This window comes from Tachypleus tridentatus, chromosome 7 (genome assembly GCF_004210375.1).
Source record: "Tachypleus tridentatus isolate NWPU-2018 chromosome 7, ASM421037v1, whole genome shotgun sequence".
Taxonomy (NCBI): Eukaryota; Metazoa; Arthropoda; class Merostomata; order Xiphosura; family Limulidae; genus Tachypleus; species Tachypleus tridentatus.
In genome coordinates, this window is record NC_134831.1 from 54,321,084 (window position 1) to 54,349,019 (window position 27,936).

The 27,936-nt window shown below is 29.6% G+C and overlaps 1 protein-coding gene across 2 annotated transcripts in view; it reads right to left on the minus strand.

Annotated features, from left to right (window-relative positions):
- Window positions 1-321: 321 nt before the first annotated feature.
- The window catches only part of Dhx15 (DEAH-box helicase 15), a 39,386-nt gene continuing 11,771 nt past the window's right edge, over window positions 322-27,936 (minus strand). The window contains exons 3-13 of one of the 2 annotated variants that reach the window (XM_076511734.1): window positions 27,447-27,617; window positions 24,998-25,191; window positions 18,717-18,918; window positions 11,972-12,148; window positions 11,597-11,851; window positions 10,959-11,217; window positions 9,016-9,207; window positions 8,243-8,365; window positions 6,429-6,619; window positions 4,012-4,181; window positions 322-2,235 (exon numbers count right to left, since the gene is read on the minus strand). In XM_076511734.1, the coding sequence (XP_076367849.1) occupies window positions 2,115-2,235; window positions 4,012-4,181; window positions 6,429-6,619; window positions 8,243-8,365; window positions 9,016-9,207; window positions 10,959-11,217; window positions 11,597-11,851; window positions 11,972-12,148; window positions 18,717-18,918; window positions 24,998-25,191; window positions 27,447-27,617 (2,055 nt within the window). In that variant the 3' untranslated portion in view covers window positions 322-2,114. The remainder of the gene's footprint in view (window positions 2,236-4,011; window positions 4,182-6,428; window positions 6,620-8,242; window positions 8,366-9,015; window positions 9,208-10,958; window positions 11,218-11,596; window positions 11,852-11,971; window positions 12,149-18,716; window positions 18,919-24,997; window positions 25,192-27,446; window positions 27,618-27,936) is intronic. The other variant, XM_076511735.1, reaches the window with a different exon arrangement.

Here is a 27,936-nt window from a genome sequence, read left to right on the forward strand (position 1 = left end):
AAGTGCTGGATTTAATACTAGATGTAAAGTGTTTCTTCACAAAATGCTTCAAAGTTTGCACAAAGCAAGGAGTGGCTACTTTAACCTGGCTTGGACTAATACTCCATATTTGTATACACAGATCTTACATTTCATTAATGAATTTTCAACAATGACTTTAGCAATTATTAAATATAATAATGTATGTATTCATTTAAATGATAAAAATTAAAACACTGAAAGCAAAAAAGAATTAACTTATTTAAAGAGGTAAGTATTCTATGGTGATAAAAATAAAAAAAGAACTAGTGTATTTCATACAAATATAAAACAGAATATCCCTATATTACAAAGCCATTTTATTGGAACAGTTGAATTTTTTTTGTATGAGAGTTGGGAGGGAATGGATTTAATTTATAAACATATAAACTCATTATCAATGACAACTAAAAGTATAGTGACACCTCTCTATCTTGGTACATTCATAACAACAAAATTAAACTTTTTACCATAATAAGGCATATTTTTAACTCCTTCTGCTGCTAACCAATAATATCTTTTCTTTCCAAATATCTATTAATGCCATCTTTAAGCAATAATCATACATTTCCTTTTTTTAAAAAAAGGTAAAGTTTGTAATTCAATATGACAGATTACTAAGCATTAACAGGTTTTGTTCATCTTATTTTTGCACACGTTAACTAGACTTCTTTTCTCTCATTACTGTCTAGTAAAATCTTTTATACTCTGTCATCTCTTTCGACTAACAGGTTCATCTTTTCATATTCTTAACTTTTCTTTAGCACAAACTAGAGATTATCATGAGACATTTCTATAAACGTAAATAAAACCATGACCTATATATCCAGAATGCAACATTAATAGCTCAATATTTCATTATTACAGCTTTGTCAGGAGCTATCAATATCTTACAAGTTAAGAAACTTATAGGATATCCACAGCTCCTAATGAAGCTGTACTATTTATAATGCTCCATTTCCAAAACAGATTTGTTTTGTACCCCAACATCTCTTACTAGAACAGTCTAATATAAGTACTATTTATGCTAAATATATTTTTCCACAATTTTTTAAAATTATTCCCCACTCCTAAAAACTGTATTAGGAAAAAAGAGAACTTTTCTTTTAAAAGTAACTATACTTTACAATATATCTCCAGAACACATCAGCTTAATTCTTTATTGAACATGACATACCTTATAATCTACTTCAAAATAAGGTCAGATTCCATTTATAATCAGATGAACAAAACTTTTGTCTTCCTACAAACCAGTTTTCACTTTGTACAAATTTATAAATACTAATTTTAAATTTTAACACTAAGTTACAAAACTCAAATTTTTCAATTCCAAACTTATTTAATTTAAAAGAAAAAAAGGAAGAGAGAGAAAAAAAACTAAAATGTGTACTGTCATTACTAGTTTAAAAAAGTAAAAACAGATACTTGTTAAAAACATGCATATAAAATGTCAGCTTGCTTTTCCAGTATCTATCAAATTTCATTGCTCTGTTTAGAGAACAAACTATTCAAAATATTAAAGCTTCAAAATACTCAGATATCATTAAACTTTGATAAAGACACTCTTACAAATTACTACACTTTTACATAGACAGCCATTTTAACATTTTTTGTTTATTACAATACAACAGAGAATAGCAAAACCTAAAGAAGCATACATAATAAAGTAGGAGACAACAATGGGTGATATATCTTACAAACATAACAGTTTTTACGTTTTTTCAGACAGTAACAACAAAACATACTGTCAGGCACAAATAAACCTTTCACTCTGTGATGGAAGTAGTTTTTATTGAAAAACAAAACCAATAGTTTTTGAAAACTTTACAAAAGTTCAATATCTTATTGTATGAAGAAAATAAACACACACATACGCTAGAAAATGCCAGTTTTAGCAAAATAAACATTAGCTTAAGTTGAGATATGAAAACATTCAGGAATTGAATTTACATTTTTTTCATAATTAGAGAACATTTGCTAAGAAAACTATGTTAAATGAGTGTCAACATAAGAGCACTGAAATATACACCAATGATGTATGGGATTCTTGAAAGATTTATGTCACTAGTTTCTAATGGTTCATTACATCTAATGTGTTAAAACCCTTCTTGATACTGTTTGGATTCCAGCTTTGCTATAATAAGTTCCAACTGTCTCTTGGCTTCACATTGAGGAAAGTTGCTCATGTCGTAATAATTTGGTGCAATCTTTATTAACCTAGAAAAAAATAAGACAACTAAGTGTAGGAAGAAAGAGACACTCAAATCACTCTATTAATGTAGATCTATTCAGAAAATTAGGCTATAACTGTAGTGACACAGAAGAGACTAAGGCCAGATGGAACTTTCTGATATAATATATATTCAGCATAAATAATTATTAAGCTATGTATAATTCTAAACACAAACAGATCCAAAATAATAAAAAAGCATATCATTAAAAAAATCTGTAATTAAGAATTTTGTGAAATGTTTTTTTAAACTCTTATGGGGAAAAAATTGACATGTATATATATATATATGTGTGTGCAAGTACTGACAGTACAAGAACTAAAATAAAAATATGTTTACATTTCAAACATCCTAAAAAGCTTACTTAATAGAATTTAAAATAGATGTTAAAAAACAAAATACATAAAATGCAATAAGACATTTCTTATAAGACAGTCTAAAACAAGGATCAAACATTGTCTATTCCTGCACAATAGATGGTGTGGTCCATAAAAATATTGAGCAAGTTTAAAGTATGTTAACTTACAGCCTAACAATTACATTTAGTTTTGATGAAAAGCTTCTATTATTTATCACGTACATGATCAATAATTCAACTTATATCTAACCATAATTTCCACATGTAAACTTATAAACAATTCTTGACATGATAAAAAATGAATAAATACAAGATTGGAACTGCTTAAATAAGAAACAAAATCACTATCACTAGTTATACCATCTATATATGAATTAGAAAATGTGATTTTTATGGTTTCAAATGAACCTTTTCAAACATTTTAAAACATATATGCTTACCTTCACTGTTACAAATACACCTGAAAAACACTTGATTCATGTTAACAGAGTGAGCTAACACAGAGAAACTGTTGATGTTACCTAGCATTTAAACAGAAGTTTAATAAGTTTTAATAGGTTATGGCAAAAATTCCTGAAAATGAAATCTTATCAACTGCAACCAGCAGAGTATATCTTGTTTTAGGGCACACACTCTTGAAGCTAAAATGCTTTTAGACTCCAAGCACAGGTGAGCAAAACAAGAGAGAAGTGTACACAAACGTAACATGACTAAAAATATGCTTAATCATAAGTGATATAGAGAAAATACTACAACTGAAAATCTATGTTCACCCAGCTCTTACCTGCAAATGAAATCTTTGACACTTATCAATAATATGCTCCCCTCCAAACGGAAGTAATAAAAACAAGACTTTCCAAAAACGAACATGAAAGATCCATTAATAGAAATGTTAAGACAAACAACATGAACATATTTTAAGGGTCATTCTGATATTAACAAGGAATCAGTAGCAGTATACAATAACTTGAACATCTTCAGACCTTATATATTTTATGTAAAAGATTATCAAAGCTATTCAAACAGTATCAATTCACTGTTACGTATTACTCAGTTCCTACTAATTTAGTCTAAAACTTGAGTATTGGACACGTGCTTTATGCAAAAAAATTCCCACCAATAAAATAATTGAAAACTCAAATTTTCCAGACTGCCAGAAAGTAACAGAAGACCATCAAAAAATGGGAGAAACTTATTTCGGTATTTTGATATACAGTTTCATTAAATGTTGCGAAAGGGAAGCCCACAATAATATTAAATGCATTAAGAACACTGAATCACAATGGTTTTTGATGTTTTGTTTTTTTTATTTTAAGAATGACCCTATCACTATACAAACTTTATCACAAGTTCAGGTAATTATATTGTACTTCTCTTTTCAATATATGTAATGACAGTACTCACCACTCTGCTTTAATATCTGTAACTGTTCGAATATAGTTTTTGGTGGTCAATACAAATTCATTATAAATGACCCATTCAGGTTTATGGTCCAAGCAGGTGGATGGATGAAGCTGAACTATCTGGTTGTCCTTCATGGTCAAATAATGACCAGTCCTCTCTAAATGGGCAGTCTAAAGAACAACAAAAGAACAGTGTGATTAACATTAATTTTAAAAGTTAAATGAACACTCAATGAAAGTTTAACTTGTCTAAAACTAATTTTAAAAATTGCACTACTTTACTAGCCTTATATTAGAATGCTCAGTTTCAAACTTGGTTTAAAAAAGATAGGTGTTTTGAAGATTTAAAACATTCCAAAAAGTTGAACAGTTTGAATTTATTTTGAAATCAAACGTGCATAAAGGCTAACATGACATACATTATTCATTAGTAGAGTAGAAACTGAAGCCAAAATCATGACTCTGTTTAATTGGTTAATAAGGAAAGACCATTGCAAACTCTTCAGTGATGTCAATCAAGTTAGGTTTGGTTTGAATTTTGCATAAAGCTACATGAGGTCTATCTGTGCTAGCCATCCCTAATTTAGCAGTGTACACCCTTGTGCAAATTAATTGAAACAAATGGTCAATTTACAATATTTTCAGCATGGTGAATGATGTAGGCTCACTGGACCCGCTGATTTCCTTTAATAGTCATCTCTTTACACAGATGGTATCATTAGCTATGTTTTGCAGTACGATCAATCTATTTTTGGGATATATGATGAAAGTTTGAGGAATATTACTTCATTCGAGACCAGTCAAAAAACGACTTCTTACCAACTCAATGAAGAAAAAAACGGTATCAATGGGGTCTGAAATACAAGAACTGGGCACAAGAACAATGGAGGAAGATGTTATTCAGTGATGAGACTCATTTCTTCGCACAGGGTCAAAGAAGTCTGCATGTTTTGCTGAAATATGGGCTATGTACTGAATCAAACACAGTGACTCCATTCACTTCTTCACTTTTGGAAAGTCTCTTATGTACACTTACTTCAATGTATGACATATGAATGACCAAATGAAAGCTTAGAATGTCTCCCAAGGGGTCTTCATAGATATTTTAATCTGTGAAAAGGTTACCATTTTCTTTCAAACCAAGATTTCACGAAAACAGGTTGTGTCTTTAGTCTGCTCGAAGTTTTATATTTTTTGAAACCTAAATACATCTCAGTTACTAAATCATAAGAAATTACAATTATCAGGATAGTTATATGATTTTTGGTTATTTAACTATATATATATATATATATAAAACCTAAAAAAAAATTGTTTGATATCCTCTTCATGTGAAAATTTAAAAACTCAACAACCGAGTTCCAAGATCATAGCGAGAAGATATAATTGTTTATTTCTTCATTTATAGTTCTGTATTTTAAGAAAAATAAGTTTAATAAGTTATTTCTAAATAGTAATAACCTATATAAAATATATAATAATTGAAATATGACTGTAGATTGCAAAATACAAGTCCACTAAAATGCAGCCAAAACAAGGGAGATTAAATGTCAGTTGATAATGCTGGATAAGTAACACAAGCACACATGCACTATGTCAATGCAAGTTTTGTAATATTAGATAGGCAAAACTGGAAGGTCAATATAATAAATATAAAGTGTTACGAGACTTAAGCTTCTTAGACTAAACATTTGTATTTATGTTATATGTAGTCATTCCAGCACAAAAAAGCACAATTTATATTTATCTCCTTTTGGTTTTTATGATAGTTGCAAGGTGGGTCAAGTGACAAACCCCAGAAAATAACATAAAACATCAATAAAGCCTTTCTGAAAACAAACATTTGAAATGTATTTAGGATGTTTTAGAGATCAAGCAAATAATGTTTGAAACTTTTGGGGCAAAGAATTTTTTTTTTTAATAACATAAAATCACCTTGCACTCAGACTAATAACAAAACAGTTTGATATTTTCACGAAGAAATCTTTGGTAAAGAATATTTCATTATAAAATCTATTTTTTTTATACAAAAAACTGTAATATTTATTAAAAGTCTACTAAATTTTCTGAAGATACACATGCTATATCAAAATTTATGATCCAAATACTTAACATGCAAATATGTAGATGAACTCATGTATATCAAGCCCATTGTGAAAGGGTTGAAAGATATAACTTCCATTTATTACAAAATTGATTGAAAGAACAAATTTAAATGATTTGTTGTAGTATACAGCTCAAACATCTTATCAAATTCTAAAAGATACAGTAGCTAAGCTGAATAAAGCATTTGCCCAACAGTAGAGTATTAGTTTTGAATCCTATGTGGTATTAGTTTTACATTCAAAATATTTCTAGCTTCAGAACAGGGTGAACATGCTTAAAATGTTTATAGTTAAAGATAATACACATATTTACCTGCATAAAAAAACCAGAGACAAGTGCTTTTCGAATGTTTATGTAATAATCCTTGCTTGTGAAGTCAGTTGATGACCGTCTCAAGTTGAATCGATCCATGATTCTAGATAACTGTTGCCTTACATTGTCTGCACTTTTCAGGGAGCGGTAGTTTACAAAGTTGTCATAACACCACTGTGGATCTTCATGATCTACATGGTAAGAGACATGATATTAATGAAGCTCAATGATACATACCAAGATATTATAACCTTGCATAATATTTAGGGACTTACTGGTTCATCCAGGCTGCCCCATTCTTTAAACTAAACTAATCAAAAAGAAACCCTCAACACCAGCCCTTCATTCATATCAAGCTTTACCTTAAATGCACTGCCTTCACAACATCTGAAGAAAACCCATTCAAAAGACCAACCAACTTGTCGGAAAAGTAAAACTGTTTGAGCTAAAGATGTCTCCTACCCTGCCAAAATGTATTATTCCCCTAGTTCTACCATTATCAAAACTAAGTAAGACAAAAAATAATGCTATCAATTCCCTTAACAATCTTAATTGCATCAATCAGATCACTTGTACCTCTTCTTTCCTCAAGAGAAAATTTCAGAGAGCTTAAATTCTCCTCACATAACAGCCCTTCCATCTCAGGCAGCATTCTAGTAGCCCTCCTCTAACAACTTAGTATTCTTCCTAAAGGTAAAGAGCCCAAGATTGAGCACAATACTCCAACTGTGGCCTAACCAATGACTTTCTACAAAGAAATAACCACTTTACATTTGTATTCAATATTTCTGTAGATGCAACCCAAAATCCTATTTCCCCCCTACTGCACACTGCTTGGATGACTTCAGACCAATCATCCATTATGACAAGATTCTTTTCTCTCATGACAATATTAAGGTTATTCCCACCTAAATTATGCTTATAACTCAAATTATGACAACACACATGCATTGTCTTACATTTACTATAAATAAATCCCACCCACCACTTATTCATCAAATTCACTAAATGTTCTAAATCTTTTTTTCTTTTGTAAAATAGCAGCATCTCCCTCAGAGTCAAACACCCAAGACCTTAATGTCATCACAAATTTAAGTAATTTATTTACTATTCTTTCATCTATGCCACTGATGAAAATAAAAATAAGCAAAGGTCCTAAGACTGACTCCTGAGACACACCACTTGTGATGTTAATACAGTTTGATTGTACTTCATTTATGACAAACCTCTGTTTTCTTCCTTTCAGCCACTCTTCTACTCAATTAGCTAACTTATCCCCTACACCTTCACATATAAGTTTTTTAAAATAATTTTATGTGGTACCTTATACTACAACAATTCTGATATCTTTGATATATTTTAAACATTTAATTCAATAATTTCAGAAATTAAACTCCAAAACAAGATGTTTAACAAAATAATATGTTATGAATGGTGGAAATCTCTATTTGGGAAGTGTTTAAGCAAATAAAAAATGTTGTAGGTTCATTCTGAAGAACACAGTTCATCTTAATCTAAAACTTACAAAACATCAAACAATTACATTCAATACACCTTAAAAACATGCATCTAAATAAACACTTAGTTGTAGTAAATTAGCATTTACTAATAATTGGTAAAATAACATTTAAATATATGTCAGATTAATCAACTAGCATTACTAGGATTAATTTAAATGTTATCTGAAAAGAATTATTAATCAGCTTAAAAAATTCTAAACATCAAAAATTATTATTGCCACTCATAATTAAAATGTGAAATAAAACATCATAATTTAAGTTTTTCCTATTATGAATTAAATAATATATGCTTACTCTGTTTAAAAGCATGGTACACATTCAGCAAGGTCAGGTGGTCTCCATCGATGTGGGCAAATCTCATCTTTGCTTCATCTGCTGCTTTCTTTGCTTCGTTAGGTCGTACAAAACACTGTGGAACTAAACAGTGTTGGATGGGGGGGCCGCAAAAAAATAAGCAACCCCACATCCATCGAGCTTAGTGCACGGAAAACCCGAGCAATATTTGGCCTGGCCTTAACTTGACCCATTTGGCCAAATATTACTATACCATGCCTTTGGGCAAAGACGTTTTATATATTTTTATTTACATATATATACAGAGAGAGAGAGAAAGAAAGAGATACTTTCATTATTTCAGTTTTCACATGTTAAAGTACTTACTCTTTTTCCTTCCAAATCACAAATTAATGTTTAATTTATATATGCATACAAGAAAGCTCAAAACAATTTTAACTTACATGAACATGAATTAATTATAAATACAATATTTTCTTTTGCAATCAAATAAAGAATGTTGTTGTTGAAGATTATTTCAATATAATTGGTTTCTAAGAACAAACTCTCCTATGCAAATACACAATACATAAATACACTAATTTTTTTTAACTTTAATGTCAAGATGTAAGCTGTTTTTTTCCATTTTCAATGAATTTTATAATCAGAACTTTTAAAAGATCTAAAAACATTAATTTTACACTTTTACTTCAACTGTAGTTATAACATAAGCAGTTAAACCCATGAAATGCTTTAAACCAATAATCACACCAGAGAAGAAATGAATTTCTCACCTGATAGCATTGCAGTAATTGAGAGGGTTTCATTGGAGCAATTGTTATCACAAGATGCTATGAGCATCTTCCCAAGTTGAGGATCAAGAGGAAATTCGGCCATAACAGAGCCCAACTCAGTTAATTCACCTGTATCATCTAAACAACTCAGGTAGTTCAGCAACTCTAATGCTCTCATTAAAGTCTCTGGTGCTAAGCAAGAGCAATAAACACAATTCTCATTAATAATTTCATTATAAACTAATTATATGCAAATTCAAAATTACTTCCTTAACTTGCATTTCATGTCCAAAAAATGGAGGTTAATTTGAAATCACTTTCTACTAACAGGGGTTTCATTTAAAAACACTTATTACATTTATAAAAAGGATACAAAATGATTTATAAGGAGGAAAAAGAAGTTATAATAAATATCAAAACATGGTACTACTAAAAAAACCATTTTTAATACGGATGTTTTGGAATTTCCTTAACTTCTTTCATCAGGGTTAACATCTCAAAGAGAGAGTTCATAACATTAGAACTACAAAAACATCAGCATTTAGCAAGTTTTGTATTCAACTGGAAGTTAAGAAGGAACAAACTTAAATGGTAACAATGTCATGGTGTGTACGATGAAAAACGTAGCGCACACATTTAATAAATACACAAGAGAAACTATTACTGAGAAAGGCTTCAATATAAATGTTTCTTGAAAATAGCAATAAATTTCATACAAAAAACACTAAGAATCCAGAACTGATCACATTAACAACAACAGGAGTGAGTTGGGTGATCACTGAAAATGGAGGCTTTCTTTCATAAAGATCACCCAACACTAACTAATAACATCAACTCCTCCCAGTTGTCATTAATGTAATGATTTCATTATTATCAATGATATTTGATATTTATTATTATTCTAAAGATACAATGTTTATACTTATAGTTAAGCCTTTCTCCGCATGTTTTTCTTAACAACATTAATTATTAAACATGCATCTGCTGTACATTTCATCGACATTCCATTTTATTGTTAACATTTAAATCTGGTCTTTTTTAACTTCCAACTGAATATGAAACTCTGTCAATGCTGATGTAGTTTCCTGTAGTTTGAATGATATGAATTCTGTTGTTTTTTTTAAGATATTAATTCTGATTATGGAATTTAGGGAAATTCTGAAACATACATATTAACGATATTTTTTAGGATAAAATGATTATTAAAGGTATAGAAACATTAACAATGGAATCAATATGTTCTACTGAACCTTTTTTGGCCCACAAGTATTCAGTTACACGATTGTGCTACTATACTTTCTTCATATCTTATAGCGTAAACATTCCAACCATTTCTTTAGCTGGAATTTATGCTCGTGAAGAGACATTCAACAAATACTGGAGAATGTCTGATAACATCTATTTCCATTAACTACTTTTCCTTGCCTTTATTTCCAGCTTAACAATAGATGACTTCATGTTGAAACCAAATTTTTTAATCCTAATTTTGTGATTGGTGAGAACTAGAATTCTTATTTATATACAGTATTTTTGACATTATACATTGGAAACTATCAAGAATATAGTCAAGTATAATGTTAATAACAACAAACCTGGAACCTCTGCTGAAATGGAAAAGCTAAATCCTATTTGTTGCTAACTCACAATGCTAGAAAATCCAAATGTATGTGTACAATGCTATATTAACATTAACTCTTACAACAATGGGCCACGATGGCATTACCAAGTGTAACATTACACAAATCTCAAGCTTAGTCATATAAATCTTTATTCATATTAAGTGTAAAATTGTTCTTCCCTCATTTTTGAGGGTAAGTATACAGTTGTGATTTCTATCTTGATTTGTTCTCAATAATTAAGCTCTATCTCAATTTACAAATATATAAAAACAGCAGCACTAAAGAAATTAATTTTTTCTTTTTTGACTATGAGTTAGAATCTACCTGGTGGATCCATGAAGTCAAAATGTACAAGATCATCAATCCCAAGCTTCTTAAGCTGTAAGACAACAGAACCCAAGTTGGACCGAAGAATTTCTGGGTAGGTATTATCTTGCATCTCAGTCTTATATGCTTTCTCTGTGTACAATCGGAAACACTTCCCTGGTCTGGTTCTACCAGCCCTGCCAGCCCTTTGTTGAGCACTAGCTTTACTAATAGGTGACACCAACAATGACTCCACTCTGATACGGGGATTATAGACCTTGATACAAAAATGAAGTTAACTACGTTTACGTTTTCACACATTTTAAAACTGTTTATAGTTACAACATAAGATCTGAAACTTAAAGTAATTAAAAAGTCACTGTAAATTTTCTAGAGATGAGAGAAGAACTTTTTCTTTTTAGAGAATTATAGTGGCTATTCTGTACAAATTGATTTTATGTATCTCTGAAGTTTCATTTCAGTTACAAATTACAAGCTAATTTATAATTTATATTGAAACATTATTAGTGTTGATGCATTTCTTACTAACTAAAATACACTAATAAATAACAAAACCTATAATTCATAAAATAATTGTAATAAATTATGCTTAATGTTAGAAGTTTTAAAGATTTTGATAAAACATTAGTGTATACCTTCTGCTTAGCAAAACCAGGGTCAATCACAAACACCACACCATCAATAGTAAGGGAAGTTTCTGCTATGTTAGTAGAGACTACCACTTTACGTCCAATACCACCATTTGGTTTTTTAGGTGGTGGTGGCTCAAAAATTCTTTGTTGGAGATTTGGTGGCAGAGTAGAGTATAAAGGTATACATTTCAGTTCACCAACTTCAGGCCCCATATTATCCACCTCTCGTTTTATCCTTTTACAAGCCTCTTCAATTTCCTGTCAAATATATTCAGGTGATTCAGTGTTACTTTAAAAAGTATACAAGCAAAACCTATTAGTAAACTGATATTCTATACCAACAACATTTTACAATAAGAATAAAAAAACACATCTTACTTCTTGTCCAGTTAGGAAAAGCAGAACATCTCCCTCAGCTTCTTCACACATGTGGATTTGTATTACTGTTCTGATAGCAGCCTCCAGATAATCTCGCTCAGGCTCTGGAGTGTAAAATATCTCTACAGGGTGTGTTCTGCCTGGTACATTCATCAAGGGTGCATTATCAAAGTAGTGCTGTAAAAATTTTATAGAAAAGAGCATGAAAGAGTATTTTATAAAGAACAGACTCATTAATATTTCCCTTTTTAAAAAGCATAATTTAATGTTTGGAAAATATAAATAATTATTTTGAAGGAGATATTTTAAAGAATTACAATACTTTTTAACAACAACAGAGATTAATCACTGATTTAATGAAATCTCTAGAAATTCATATCATTATAAAACTTGTGATGTGTTTATGAATTTCACACAGAAATTGAAAGCTTACAATAAACATTTGGCAGTGATATTACAAAATTATTTTCTACTGTTACAAATTGGTTGAAAATGCAAAAGAACACTGCAACACTCGTGTTCTGAGGTCTTTCACAAAGGTACATTAATGTGCACAGTTAAACTGGTCAATCATAGAATGCTTGAAATGTTTTATGAGATTACAAGCACAATCAATACAATTTCCCATCAGATTATCCCAAATATCAGTATAGAATACAATTATCCAGATAACAAAAATAAACTGAAATAAAATACGAGTTGAACCTATCTATAAATATTTCCTATTGGATTAGTAATAAGCTAATCTTGAATATTCACTTTTAAATGTAGCTTCAAGATAAACCTGTTAAACATCTAAATTCTTCACACTGTTTTTGAAACAATCATGAGAATACAATTACATTCACTGTTTTCAGAAATTTTAACAGTACATCACATTTCGGAAACAGGCAGAAATGGACTTGCTTGTCAATATCTAATATCACATTTAGAAAAATGCAGATATAGACCTATTACTATCTAATATCACATTAAGAAAAAAGCAGAAATGGACCTATTAAGGTCTAATATCACATAGAGAAAGAGACAGATAGACTTTTCAATGTCTAACTATCACACAGATGGGCAAACGATTTCACAGAACAATCTAGTACTTAACCCTTTCACTATGGATTGGGTGGAATCCACCCAGCTTGTAACCACAGGAGAAATTATACTATGATATATGACAATATATGCACATTTACAAATTTTTCAGGTTACTAGCAAGCATTACAAGGCTTTCATTACACAAAACATCAGATTTTTGAATGAAATATTAAGATTATTTTAATTAAAGATTTTCTTGTAAATTTGTTTCTTTTAGAATGTTGATTATCAAACATGCAGAATAATTTCCATCTTAAGACAAAAAAAATTATCTATTAGAACACTTTCAAAGTTTACAAGTGAAATATCTATAACCTCCAAGTAATTAAAAAAAAACTATTTTATCTGTTATTTTCACTATCAAAATTAATATCTGAATGTGTTCAGAAAGTTTGACTGATCTTGTAACCATCATAAAATATTTAGGAAATATATATAAAATATGCTTCTTTCTTTCTAGAATTCCTACACATTATAATTGAAGATCACAAATGTTTAGCCTAAATATCTTAAATGTCATAACATTTCATATATTTATGATATTGATCTTTCAGCCACTGCCAGCTAACATCATAAAAGTTACAATGATGTGGTGCATGTGCACTTTTACCATATCCAAGAATATAAAACTGACTTTTACAAAGTGACCTATCTTGGCCAAATTTTAGTGAACTACTATTTTGTAAAATAGTCAAATTTCAGATATAATAAATTATACAAGTATATACATTATTACTATTTACAAATAAGTTTTTAAACTTATTTTTCTTAAGATATAGAATAGTAAATAGAGAAGTAAAGCAACCATTTACCTCTTGTCGTTACAACCTTTGTACTAAAGTTAAAACTTTTTATAGGTTACTAAGCCTTAAGAAATTTTGCATGTGGAAGATGTGAAACAAAATAATTTTATTAAGGTTTTATATGTACATCTGAATGACCAAAAAATCATAAATTACTATATCAATGCCACATAAACCTATTATAATTTATTAACTTTAGTAACTAAGCTGTATTTGGATCTAATAAAATATGCACAAAGGTTTGTCTCAAAAGATAGGATTCACACAGCGGTATTTGAAAATGGCTGAGAAATCTACTTGGATACTATTCTACACTTTTGATTGGTTATTCAAATGTATATATAAAGAACCATTTCCAAGAAAGAAAAAAGGCTAGCAGAAACACTGTGTTTGATTCATGAAGTACATGAGCAATATATCTCAGCAAACAGAAAGACAGGAGGTTTTTATTTTATATCAAAGCTTTTAAATATCAGTAATTTGAGTTCCTAAATCATATAAAAATAGAGACTTTACAATTTGACATAAATATTTTTTAACATTTACTTTTAAATTAAGAAATTAAACAATGTATAGCATGAAAATTATAATCTGCAATTTAATACCAAACTTAATGGCATAAATTCATAAAACAGTAGTTCAGTAAACTATTGAATGTGGGTCAAACGATATGATATAGCTTTTGACCTGTAATCTTTATGGAAAGGGTTAAATAATAATCATTACTTAATAATGTTCAATAACCATAATTTCATATAATATAAATACATTAAACAGTGTCTATCGTCTGTTCAAAAAACATTCATCTTCATTTGTTTTGGTATCTTTAATTTTTTTTTTATGTTGTAAAACTGAAAATTTTGTTGTGAAATCTGTCATGAAAAATACCCTAAAAACACTTCCTTTTGCCTTAGAATTTAACATATTTTCATGGTTGATCAGAAAGTTTCATTTCATACATCCAGCAAGTTTCACTTTCATTAAAATTTAATAAATTTCTTAAATTTTGCTCATTGCATTAATTACACCTTCCAGCTGTAACTCACAAAATATAAAAACTGATAACGATTTATTATTAATCTAAGTCTTTGCCTTTTGAAAGAATATGACTTATCTTTTTCTTAGATTTGGTATTACGAGGTTTGCCAAAATTATTCTAAGTTGAAGTCAATTTAAATGCAGTAACTATAGTTTCTTTCGAATAAACAATACAGGTTCTATTATTTACATGCTTAGACTGAATACACAAAGTTTACCAAGTTTATCTAAAGCCTTGTTATATGAAAAAAAAAAATTTAGTATAAAAATTAGTCTATTTGAAAGATACAATGTTGTTTTGTGTTGTACATTGCTATGAGATGGAGCACTGTCAACAGGTCTCAAAGGGTAGATTAACTGTGCCATTTTTTTCATTATTATTTGTCACAAAGGTTCATAGTATTTCTTTTCAGAGTTTGAAATGCTAGATACTTCACATTTATTTCCAAAATAGAAATCCACAGAAAATAAAGCAACAAATCACCACGTCATTACACTGTTTACGTAATATTCTAGTTTAATACTTTCAAAATCAATAAATCTTGCATACAAAAATAACTCAACACGGACCCAGTCATGAAAACATGATGTAAAAGTTATCACCTTTGTATATCCTAGTGTTTACAGCATGAATTCTCTAAAGTAATGTGTCTGCAATTTGAATCTGCAAAAATATTTGTTACAGTATATGGTTCACAGCAATCCAATAAACATTACAAGTTTTTGAATACTGATAATCATTTTAAGATCCCTAGAATTTAGCACTTTATCGAGTGCCCGGACAGAGAAAGAGACCAAGTACACTGTCCCCAATTTGGAATATAGAGGTGTCTATTAATCGAGGTTCTATTGTAATATTTGTTGTCAATTTTTTTTACTTTCACCTTTAATTTATGGTATTGTTTAAATAATAAAATCACAGTAACTGTTTTAGTTTTTTTTTAATTTCCTTTTCTGTGATTGTAGAATTCCAACAAGAAACTCCCCCCCTTTTTAATCTATTTGATTAAATAGCTTTTGTTTCAAAATCTTCCAAATGATACTACTAATGCTGCCCCAACTTCTGAATGGATTAACTATCAATGTGATTTCAGACTGAATAAATTTTATTCAATGTTATAAAAGTGTTTTAATCTCATTTGAGTACAGATGAAGAACAAATGCTTAAATGATTATTGATTATTCCACCTTTGAAACAAATCTGGGCTGTGTTATAACAAAAAAACACCTGTATTTAAATGGTACAAGTGTAGTGTTGCAATCTCAGGTTGAAAATCGGAATGAATAGCATTATAATAATACTGAGTAGCTTGTGATACCAATAAGCAAATTTAAATAACAAATAAAGTCAATGTGAGAAATGAAAGAAACACAAGATCCCAACTGCTTTCAGGAAGTGGATGCAACTTTGGGAAGGAAAAAACAAATTCTCATCTTGCATGAAAACATTGTTTTGTCTGTTAATCTGTTCAATGGCATAACTGTAATATACTGATCAGCAGTAACTATCTCTTCATATACCACCACTTGTGATCAACCAGTTCTCCAAATGTCACACCTCTCTGCCTCTTGAAACACTCATTCTTTTTGAGTTCAGATTTGTACAATTGTTTGACAGTGAATGCACATGAGTTTGGCAATTATCTTTCTGGGAATTTTCATGACAAAATTCTGTGGGGCAGAGAGGTGTGACAGCACGATAGCCCCTATGATGCCTATCACTACTGATGTGCAACACTGCTTAAAGCAAAGAGTAGCTTCTCTGTAGCTATTTTGCCATTGTATCTCATGCTATGAGGATGCATTCTGATGGTATTGGAGCACATTTGCACACATCCTATACAATGGATAATTAACAAAATTTATTAATATTTGTTAACTAAATGTAAATAGGGTTGGTACTTTAAACTTAATCTGTATTGATAAAAGCATGTTGACTATAATTCCAAATTTACTATTACATCTACATGAAATGTGGTAAACTTTTCATACATTGTATAAAACTAATGTAAACAGAAATTCAGATGTGTTATGAAACTACTTGTAAATCAGATATGGCTGTAAAATGATGTCAGTTTTACAAAAGTGGGGTGCAGGGCAAGGTAATGTGAAAATTAAACATACTTTTGCTTTTTGTCAAGTTTGTGCATTACATTTGCATAATTGCTAGGGCACCCAAAATGCACATCTACAGTTTTTAAGTATCTCTATACACTGTACCCAGTAATTGCTGTTTATCATGAACTACCATTAAATTAGTAATGAGGAGTTAAAAGGAATATTTGATAACTCTAACACCAAATACATAACATGACATTAAATGGCACTGTAAAACATGGTATGTACATATTGACCATCCCTCCTCACATTACATTCAACTAATCAGTTATTCTCACAATGGTTGGATAGTTGGAATAATAACAGAAATAATCAAACATTAATTTTGATTAGTCTGTTCTTGTGCATCATAACACTACTTAAGCTGAAGAACCTTGAATTATGCAAAAACAAGAAAAAGAAAGTGAAATGGCAATAATTTGATTACTTGTATAATGGTAATAACTGAAAATAAAAATGTCCAATAGTAGCACTAGGTATAGGCAGACTAAACACTTACTGCACAGAGCAACTCAAGGAACCTCCAATTCAGAGAGATTTTATCATCTTGATCACAATTTTGAGTTTCATGTACTTTATTATTGTAATCATTGGGAAAATTTTTTTTTATTTTTTTTTAATGAAAGCCACCCAAAAACACATCATTTAGTAATGGACAGATGTTTAAAAACTACAACAGCAAGACAATATTTACAAAACAACTTACAGTTTACTGGTTAGTAAGTGCAGTAATTGTAGCATGTGAAAGATTTGAGAAATATACCACAGTTATATTGTTAGAATATAAGGTAATGGTGTAGTTTTTTTATTTGGGGAAACAATGCAATTACTATTTCCTTAGAGTTGGCTGGGTGAAGAATTTACAAAATATGTCTGCTAAGGGTTCCTCGCAATGAAGCACTGTTTTTACTAATTCCAATTAATCACTTTTGATACATTGATCAATTTAATTGTAATCTCAAATAACTATTTATTTTGCATATTATTAATACAAGTGATCGATGCTCATGGGTAATTGATTATTTTGACTGAGTTAATTTCCCAGTTCTAGTCCTGTAACAGTTAAAGCTATTTGGGGTAGGTCATTATCCATTCATCTACTTACATCACAAAGATTTCATTATATTTATTTTGGACATCCAAACCATGCAAAAACTGTTATTTTCTAACATAACTGGAATTACTCTGTCACTCTATTCACTTTGAGCACCACTTTACAGTAAACTATTTGAAACTATGGCTAATTTATGGAACTGATTAATTTGTGACATAACTGTTTGAATTTGAACACCTATACTGAATTATACTTATATTTACATATTGGTTAATTCTCTGGGGTGTCTATTTTATTTCTGGTAGGCTGTCTGCTATTATGATTATTGTTGTGCTCTATTTATAGAGCAACTGTACTAACAGCCCCAAATTCATATTTTAATGAAGTGCTTATTAACTAACCAAACAAAAAAAAAGGTAATAAATGCCATATTGTTATCACACAAGTAAAATTAGCAGAAATCAACTTTTATAGGACTTCCATACCTGTACAAACACCAAATGTTTAAACATTATATCTCAAATATATCCAAGATGAATTACTACTTTATCTTCTTATCTTCTGTTGAAAGAATTGCATAGATTATTATAAAGTAGTTGTAGTACCAAAAATAACACTTTTTTTAAGTAGACATCAAACTCACTTGGAATTTCCCAGCATCCAATGTTGCACTCATAACAACAATTTTTAAGTCAGCACGTTGGGTGATAACTTGTTTAAGAACTCCCATTAAAATATCAGTTGCAAGTGTTCTTTCATGAGCTTCATCCAATAAGACTACACCATAAGTTTCAAGTAGAGGATCACTCATGGCTTCTCGAAGCAGCATACCATCAGTCATGTACCTAGCAGAAAACATTTATTGCATTATTAGTGCTTTAAGCAGGTTTCAGCTAATTCAGGTATACTACAAAAGGTATCAAAAAAATAAATACTGGAATGATTAGATCACAATCAACTATTTTGGTGATAAGTGGTTACTGATGCAATCATTATTTCTATACTTTCTTCTAAAAGTAATATTACAAGAAACAATTATTGGTATTTAAACTTAATGTGCTTAGATATTTCAACAAAATTATAAAAGCCAAAAACTGAACATTTTACTTTTTAAATTGGTTGGATGATACGTACACACTGCTTTTGCACAACAGTGAAGAGGGCAGAATTAATCAAAATGGTTAAATCATGTAGCTCAATTAACTCTACACACAGATGGAAAAAAGAATTATTAAATTTTACATACAAGTACTTATCAAAATTTAAACTTGAAAATTTAATATTCTGAAGTTTAAAAATGAAACCAAAGCTAGACAACTAGCTAACACCATCAATGTATCCCAAACTAAGATGCCCAAGATAGACAAAAGAAATTAAAACTTTGGTCAAACAATTAGATAGCTATGACAACTACATTAAATTAGGTAATCTATCTGTTTGGTCATGTTTATACTATGCCTTATTAACCCAAGTAAATTACCAAAAGGATGTGTAAAAAAAATATCTGTATAGATGTGTTAACTCATTACATATATCAAGTGAAACCTTCTGATTATTAATAAAAATTGTTAGTTTGAGTATTTACAACAGATGTAAACATGTACTCATTTTTCAAAAACATAAAATGAACTTTTTTGAATCTTTAATGCTTCAAATTCAAACACATACAAGAAAATCAGAAGATCCTCTACTGATTCAAGGTATTTCATTCTATAGTTGTTTTTTTGACAATGTAACAAAACAAGCCATACAAAAGTAACAACACGTTTTGGTATCTGAAAGTTGATGACAAACTACTTCCCACTTGAGAAATTTGTTTTTGCAATCTATTATAGCTGCCTTCATACTTCATGACATTCAGTGTTGAAAAAAAATTGTATGCATAAATTATACACATCAATGTGCTAAATGTGCCAGAAATACTTTGCAACTTCTTGGCTATTGATAATTTATTTTTTCATCATGTTTAAAAACATTATTGAGTCACTTGAAATTCAGACCTTTCCCAGTCTATATCTGTAAAATAATCCCATTGATGTTTGTATGCCACTGATGCAAAATATAAAACTCCGACTTTTCTCTAATATACAGGAACAATGCCTCTCTTGCAGAAGTAAAGAGATTTTTTAAAAGTAAGTATTCAGAAAAAAAACACCCTTTTCCTTAATGGCACTTGTTCATGTGTCAATAACAACTAATAACAATTTATGTCCTATTGTAATATTTAAGTATTCAACCTTGATGACAGGGTGTACAATTTAACCATTTACAGACCAGAAGGGTGCAACTATCATTTTTTTTCTTTTTTTACATTCAAAATACTTAACCACATTACATAAAATTTATTATGTATTTAACAAGAAGAATCTAGCTCTGGCTTTTAAAAATCCATTATGTTTCTGTTTTGAATTTCATGCAAAGCTACTCAAGAGCTATCTGTCCCTAAGTTAGCAGTGTAAGACTAGAGGAAAGGCAGCTAGTCATCACCACCCACTACCATCATTGGGCTATTCTTTTACCAATGAATGGTGGGATTGACCATAACATTACAATGCCCCCACTGTTAAAAGGGTGAACATGTTTGGTGTGACGGGGATTCGAACCCACGACCCTCAGATTACGAGTCGAGTGCATTTAATTTCACTTAGTATTTCTGTCATTTTTAAGTTAAAAAATATTGTTGTGAAAATTGCTAAATTATTTCTTTTATTCTTATAGTTTCAATTTGTTTACTGTTGACCAGAAAGTTCCATTTTTATATATCCAGTTAGTTTCAATTTCATTAATATATTACTTTTAATATTTTATTTTAGCTTTTAGAGTAGTCACTACTTTTAACTATAAACCATATGAAACAGCAAAACTTGATAAAGTTGATGATCCACCTTTTCCTATCCTTCCAAAATGTTTACATTGTTCCTCTCATTCGATTGCTATTCATGACATTTGATAATATTCTTTATAAATCAATTTAAATCTAAAAAGTATAGTTTCTTTTCAATAAAAATAATGCATTTTTTCATTTGTTTGAGCATTACAATAATAAAAAAGATATTCAATAACTGAGTACTTAAGACATCAGAATCTTACACCTACTTTTTTATGTTAATGGTACTACTGCATTAAAGATTTTATTTATTTAAATAATGAAACTAAGAACATAGAATAATGTAAAAAGGAAATGTCCAACAACTACCATATTTTTCTGGCTTTTTTAACCATGCAACAACAGACATTAAAAATTCAGCTCAGCTCAATATATTTTCTATGGGAATGAAGTTTTAACTCTAAGCAAAATAGACTTTTTCTGTACAGAAAACAAACATAATATAACACATCATTTGACAGATAAATATGTTATCTTTCTATTAATTAAATACAATACAGTTTTAAACATCACAGGAAACTATCTGCAATTTGTGATAAGAGAATGTTACAGAAGAACATGGTGAGAAGTGCGTGATTTTCCAGTTTACAGTTCTGTAACCAAGTAAGATTGAATATTATAAAACTTATGCCTTGCCTGAGCAATAACAGCATTAGAATGCATAATTTACATTAAATTTCATATTTTGTGGAATGGACAGCAAATAAATTAGACAACACCTACAATGCAAATGTCAAAATTCTCATATAAGAATCTTTTTATATTTCCTAATAAAACTAAGAACACTTATATTAACATTTGATTCATTAACTATGTTTCATGCTAAGTTTATTAAAAAAACATGAAAATAAATAGCTTAATTAAACCTAGAATGTAACCCAGTAAAACCGCATGACTTGTCTAGAAAAGGATGCCCAAATGGAAAGAGATAAATATGTATATGTGCACACTCACTCATTTTTTACGATATCAAACATTTTTTCAGTGGCAGAACTAAAATAAAGTGTACTTTATATTTTACTAACATATAGCCTGTCAAATGTGCCAGGGCAAGCACTACTATCTTCACCTCATAGTATACCATAACCTCATATTTCATAGCTAACTGAAGTATATAAATTTTGCAAAACCAACAAAGAGGAAGAAAAGTGCAGTTGAAGTAGTCAAACATCAGTAAATTCCATTGTGAGCCAAAAAAATTAAAATCATTCAAGAAATTAATTCATGACATATTTATAAAATAATTATTGGTAAAAATCAGAAAATCAGTTATAGTTAGATTTACTTTCTTTAGCATGAGCTCAGTCTTTAAGACTGACCTCATAACCAATTTTTGCTTGTTATACTTTTCATGCTATTACTTTTAAATTAGTAAGCACAAGTTCAAGAAATATGACAGATTATCAGTAAACTTTACAAAACTTTCATATGCAAAATACTAAATTTTTCTCATGCCTTTTTATTTTTGCATGTTGCTTATCCCAGATTCAGTCACTTTCATTTTAAGATTAAGAATACTTTTATGCCTCAGAAAATTTTGAATTTCACAAGTGAAATCTTTATAACATCCAGATAGTTGTATAAAATGTTTCATATAATAAAAAACTTATTTTCACTAACAAATCTCTATGTGGGTTGAGTCAATTTGACCAATCTTGTAACTACAATAAATATAAATTATGCCTTTTTCATTCCATATGACTACAAATTATAAAACAAAATCATAAAAATGTTTAGAATAAACAAAATATATCTCATAACATTATAAATGTATACAGGCTTTTTTATTGGATTGACCTTTCAGCTGTGTCTGGCTAACAATACTGAAGTTACAATGACATCACACACATGTACTCATGTTACTGTATTTAACAATATAAAATTGACCATTAGTTTTTACAGAGTGATCTATCTCGACTGTGTTTCAGTGGAGTCACATTATGTACAATACAGTTACACTTCAATAATTATAAATTGTATACGTATATAAAAGATTACTATTTTAACAATTCACAAACAATTTATTAACTTTCATTCTTCTTAAAACACAGAACAGTAAATAACTAATGAATGCAAAGAATTATCTCTTCTAGTTATGATCTTCAACTGGTTGCTTCTTGTCACAGTTTGTATGAAATTTCGCATGAGGATGTGAAACAATTTCTTTCAGGTTTTATATATACATTTGAATAACCAAAAAATCATAAATTAATTTATCAATACCACAGAATTCCATATATAACTGATCATGTTTAATTACTAAGCTGTATTTATACCTTGAAAAATATGAAATTTCAAAGAGGCTAAAGACTTACCAGCATGAAGGTTTGTCTGAAAAGAGTGGATGCCATTACATTTGAAAATAGCTGAAAAAATAACTAAGGAGATATTCCAAGCTTCTGATTGGTTATTATGGTTATTAACATTATATATGCAAGTGTATATAAGGGACCACTTCCAAAAAATGTATAGTTGAAAGTGCCACTGTATTTGAGTCATTAAATATAGTGATAGCTCAGCAAAAAGAAAAAAGCTTTTTATTTTATATTCTTTCTTGGAAATATCTAGTAATTTGAGGTTTTAATTTGTACAAAACATTAGCTTTGGATTTTGACATCACATACCTCTAATTTGAACCAGTGCTGCATTCAACACGCCATGTTTCACACTAAAATTGATGTTTAGATGTGTTTAATATTTACTTTTAAATTAAGAAATTAAATAATGTATAATATCAAAATTTGAATTATAATCTACATTTTGATATCAAACATAAGGAGATGAACTAATAAAACAGAAGTTTAAAAATTTTGAATTCAAGTCAACAAATGCAGTGACATGACCTTACACCTATGACCCATCTAGAAAGGGTTAATAACTCCTAATATATAGAAAAGCCAGTTATTTTGGTGACACAACATTCCAAAAATGGATTTTATGTCATGTTGCTTAGCAATAAAAGTATTACCTACTGTTGTTGTTAAGTTTATGCATTGAAAGTATAAAATGAAAGAGACAGCAAAACTGAAAAAAATATTTGTTGAATTCTTAACTGAAGTTCTGTTGAGTAGAGAAGTCTGTTTTTATAAAAAAAAAAAAACATTGGTGCTATTATAGAAAATAGCTTAATTCAGAAACAATTTATTTGAATCAATACTTTTACTTTTGTAATATATTTTATGTACTTGCATCTAGGCTAGTTGATTTCACGTTTTAAGTTGTATCAACACTCACTACAATAAGGTTTTATAGCCCCCTTGCACTCCTGTCACTAAAATTGTAATGAGCAGACAGTAATCAAGCTATTCTCTCTGGATATTTGGACTTTGGTTTTTATATACATCATATTCATTTCCTCAGAATAATATTATGTACGGAGTTGCATTATGTCGTGCCTGTACACGCAGAATTATGTACAAGTAAGTTCACCTTGGTTTGATTTTAATTTCTCTCTCATTAATATTGGTTACTAGTTACAATTTTACGTACTAATAAATAAAAGTCCCTTACTGATAAGTTGCAGAAAGTCTAGTTATTCAAGCAAATGTTAAAAACAGTGAAGTGTCCTGAGACCATACTCTTGACTGAATTTGATATTAAAACATGGAGTATAACCAGCATAATGTCTTGATAATGTGATAGATTCATATTAGTAATCTCATCAAATATTTTTTGAACAGTGTTAATTTCAAGGGCCAATAATCAGGTATAGTAAACATCAACATGTTGTAAACACTTGACATGTTATCAGATATCAATGTACATGTTCAAAATGCTGAACTGTGCATTGCATGAACGTGAAAATACACAGATCACAGCAACCGTAAATTAAAAAGAGCAGCTGAAGATCTTGATTTCACTTCTAGTAATACTTACCATACAATAGTGTTTCTTTGTGTTTGTTTTTATCAGGAAATATCAAGCTAAGTAATTTATGAATTATTACCTGTCAAAATCAAACTCTGAGGTTCACTATTAACAATACTCTGGGTAAAGTTCTACTATAATGACAAATTTGCAAGTTTTGGGCTTCTTACTTCAATACTGTTTTTGCTGAGGAACAATCTTCAAATCGTATACTGTAGCCAACTTCTTGACCCAGCATGACATCCATCTCTTCAGCAACTCGAGCTGCAACACTCATCGCTGCCACTCTTCTTGGCTGTGTACAGGCAACTCCTTTTTTTCCTACAAACTTGTTTCGTAAATACTCTACACACCATTGAGGAATCTAAGATGAGATAAAAGATTAAAAGAACATACTAAAAGAACCAAAAATATTAAATGGTATTGCTACTGCCTGAATGGGATGGTGGGGAGGGGAAAAAAATTAACTTGACAAAGGTTAACTCTCTCTACACAGGTTCAGTTGAATTGAATTTATTGAACTGTATTTGTAAGTTTAGATAATACTAAATTTTAATATTGTATGTTTATCTTCACAAAATGTGGCAGAATTTCTGTAAACATTAGAAGTCCTGACATACACAGTAAAGAATGTTCCTGGTAAGATTTAATTTCACTAAGAACAGAATAGCACTACAATAATGTCAAAACAACAATCATCACAGCCAGTAGTAAGATAGAAACACTGTAGTAAATACTTGATGAATATTGTAACATAAACAAGTAATATGATGTTATAACTTTCAAGGTTCATATTATTTCCAGTTAAATAACTGAAGCACTGCTGATGAGCCTTAGACATAGCATTAAAATGTCCACAATCACAGACGTAATCATGACTGCTAGTGCTACTCAATCCTGTAGTACTATCTGCTAAAGTAGGTTTGCTACCATTGGCATTACAAGGTCTAAGCATCACGGCAACAGGCAATTTCCCACTGCTTCTCTCTGACGTATTTTTCTTTTAACCTGAAGATGACCTAGGAAGTCAAAAAGGTTCTCTCCTTATCAATAAAAGTGCTAATACCCATACCAGCCATTCTGCAATACATCTGTTGGCATTGCTTATATAATACAACATGCTTAATTCCTTTAATGTAGTTTTTAAGTGCAGTTTTGTCCATATTTGCAATGACGAAGGTTTTCTTGCATATGTTGCAACTAGCATTGCGTATGGTTGAACCATCATGTACAAGTCAATCCACATATTCAATGTGATCAAGACATAAGACATTAAATGTGCTTTTCTCACCAGGCATAACTTTAATTTACTTTTCATGTTTGGTCAGGTATTAAGTGTAATACATCAATGCTTTGTGAAGTTTCAACAAAGCCACAAACTGCATTACACACGTGAATAATTAATTAGAATAGCATAAACAACACTGAATTAGGTAGCATTTCTCAGAGTCTATGCATTATAAATACAAGAGCCTAAGTCATGAAGGTTATAGTAAGCCAGTGTATACATTACCACATAATTTTTTTCTTAAATATTAATTTCTCGAGTTTATGAAAAATAAACAGACAAGAAAAGAATTTTTAATAGTAAATTGATTTTAGAAGTTTTCAGGACACTGCATATTACCAGAACTTTTAAGAACCTTTTACACGAGCACATTAGTTTTCCAGGACTTTCCAGGGAGAGTATGGACCCTGTAAATACTTGTACAACATTTTCTTCATTTTTTTAACACTATCATTTGATGGTTCATGACACTCCTGTCAAATCACCATTATATATTACAGTAGTTGTGCTCTAAGAAACAAAAAATCAAAATCTGTACAAGGATTAGCTTGCCACATTTTTATTTTTGAAGTAGAATACAATCTTTAATTGTTTTAACCCAAAATAAATCAATCATGTTTTTATTACTACTTTGAATAAAACCTAATTCTATTTTTACTGCATTTAGCCTACAAATTCAACATTCAATCTTGTGATTTTTTTACTTTTTTAATAAATAATTAATCTGTCTCAATAGATTTTATTAAAAGTGCTGATAATTTACCAAAAGTGGTAAAACTCGTGAACCAAGCACTGCATGCTATTATATGTATTAAAGTATTATTCCTTTCCAGCCCAGTATTTCATTTTTTGCAAGGGCAAGTGAAAAGTTCTGCTGGAACTCTTAAATCTAAAATTTTGTTTTCATACAAGTTTGATTAATATTCCTTTTGGAAATAAAATCCCTAACTCAAAATTTTGATTTTTTCCTTCTCTGACTTTAATTTCTACCTGTACAACAAATATATATTTAAATTTTGCACATACATAAATAACTAATTACCATAAGAAATATACTGTAGCTGCAAACCTATTGTCTTTGTACATTTTCACTGCTTAATTATAGTTCAAATTATGTATGTTCCATGTTCACAAATAAAGCCATGCTTATCTACTGATACTAAGGCTGCCAATACATCTGTACGTGACAGATGTAAATCAAAGGCAAAAATATCTTTCCCAAAATAATTTGCCAGGAATAGACCAGAAATCTTGTTTGCAGAAAAAAATCTAAAATCTAAAATTATTCATGTACATTACACACATATTTAAAGATTTTAAACAATCATTACCTGAGTAGTTTTACCAGATCCTGTTTCTCCTACTAAAACAACTATTTGATTAGTATTTAGTAGATCCAAAAACTTGTCCCTATACTCCCATACAGGAAGAGTAATCCTTTTTCTAAAATGTTCATAGTACCGGGTAGTGTATGGAAGGCCATTAAATGGATTTAATTGAACCTGGAAAATATACAATTTACCTAATATTTAAACATTTTTCCTAAAAACGAAATAGTCACAAAATCACTACATTCTTGTTACAAATAATACTTTTTTAAGTTTACATACGATAATTCTAATATATTATACAAAGCAATAACATGCATGAAAATATTATAATCCAACTCTTTTAACATTTAAATCTTTAAATACAATTACTGAAAATATACTTTCTTATAATAAATTTAAGACTTTCTAGAAACCATTTTAAAAAACCTCCAATATTAGTCATTTAGCCAAAACTCTGACTTAGATTTCATATTTTGATGATATAATTACA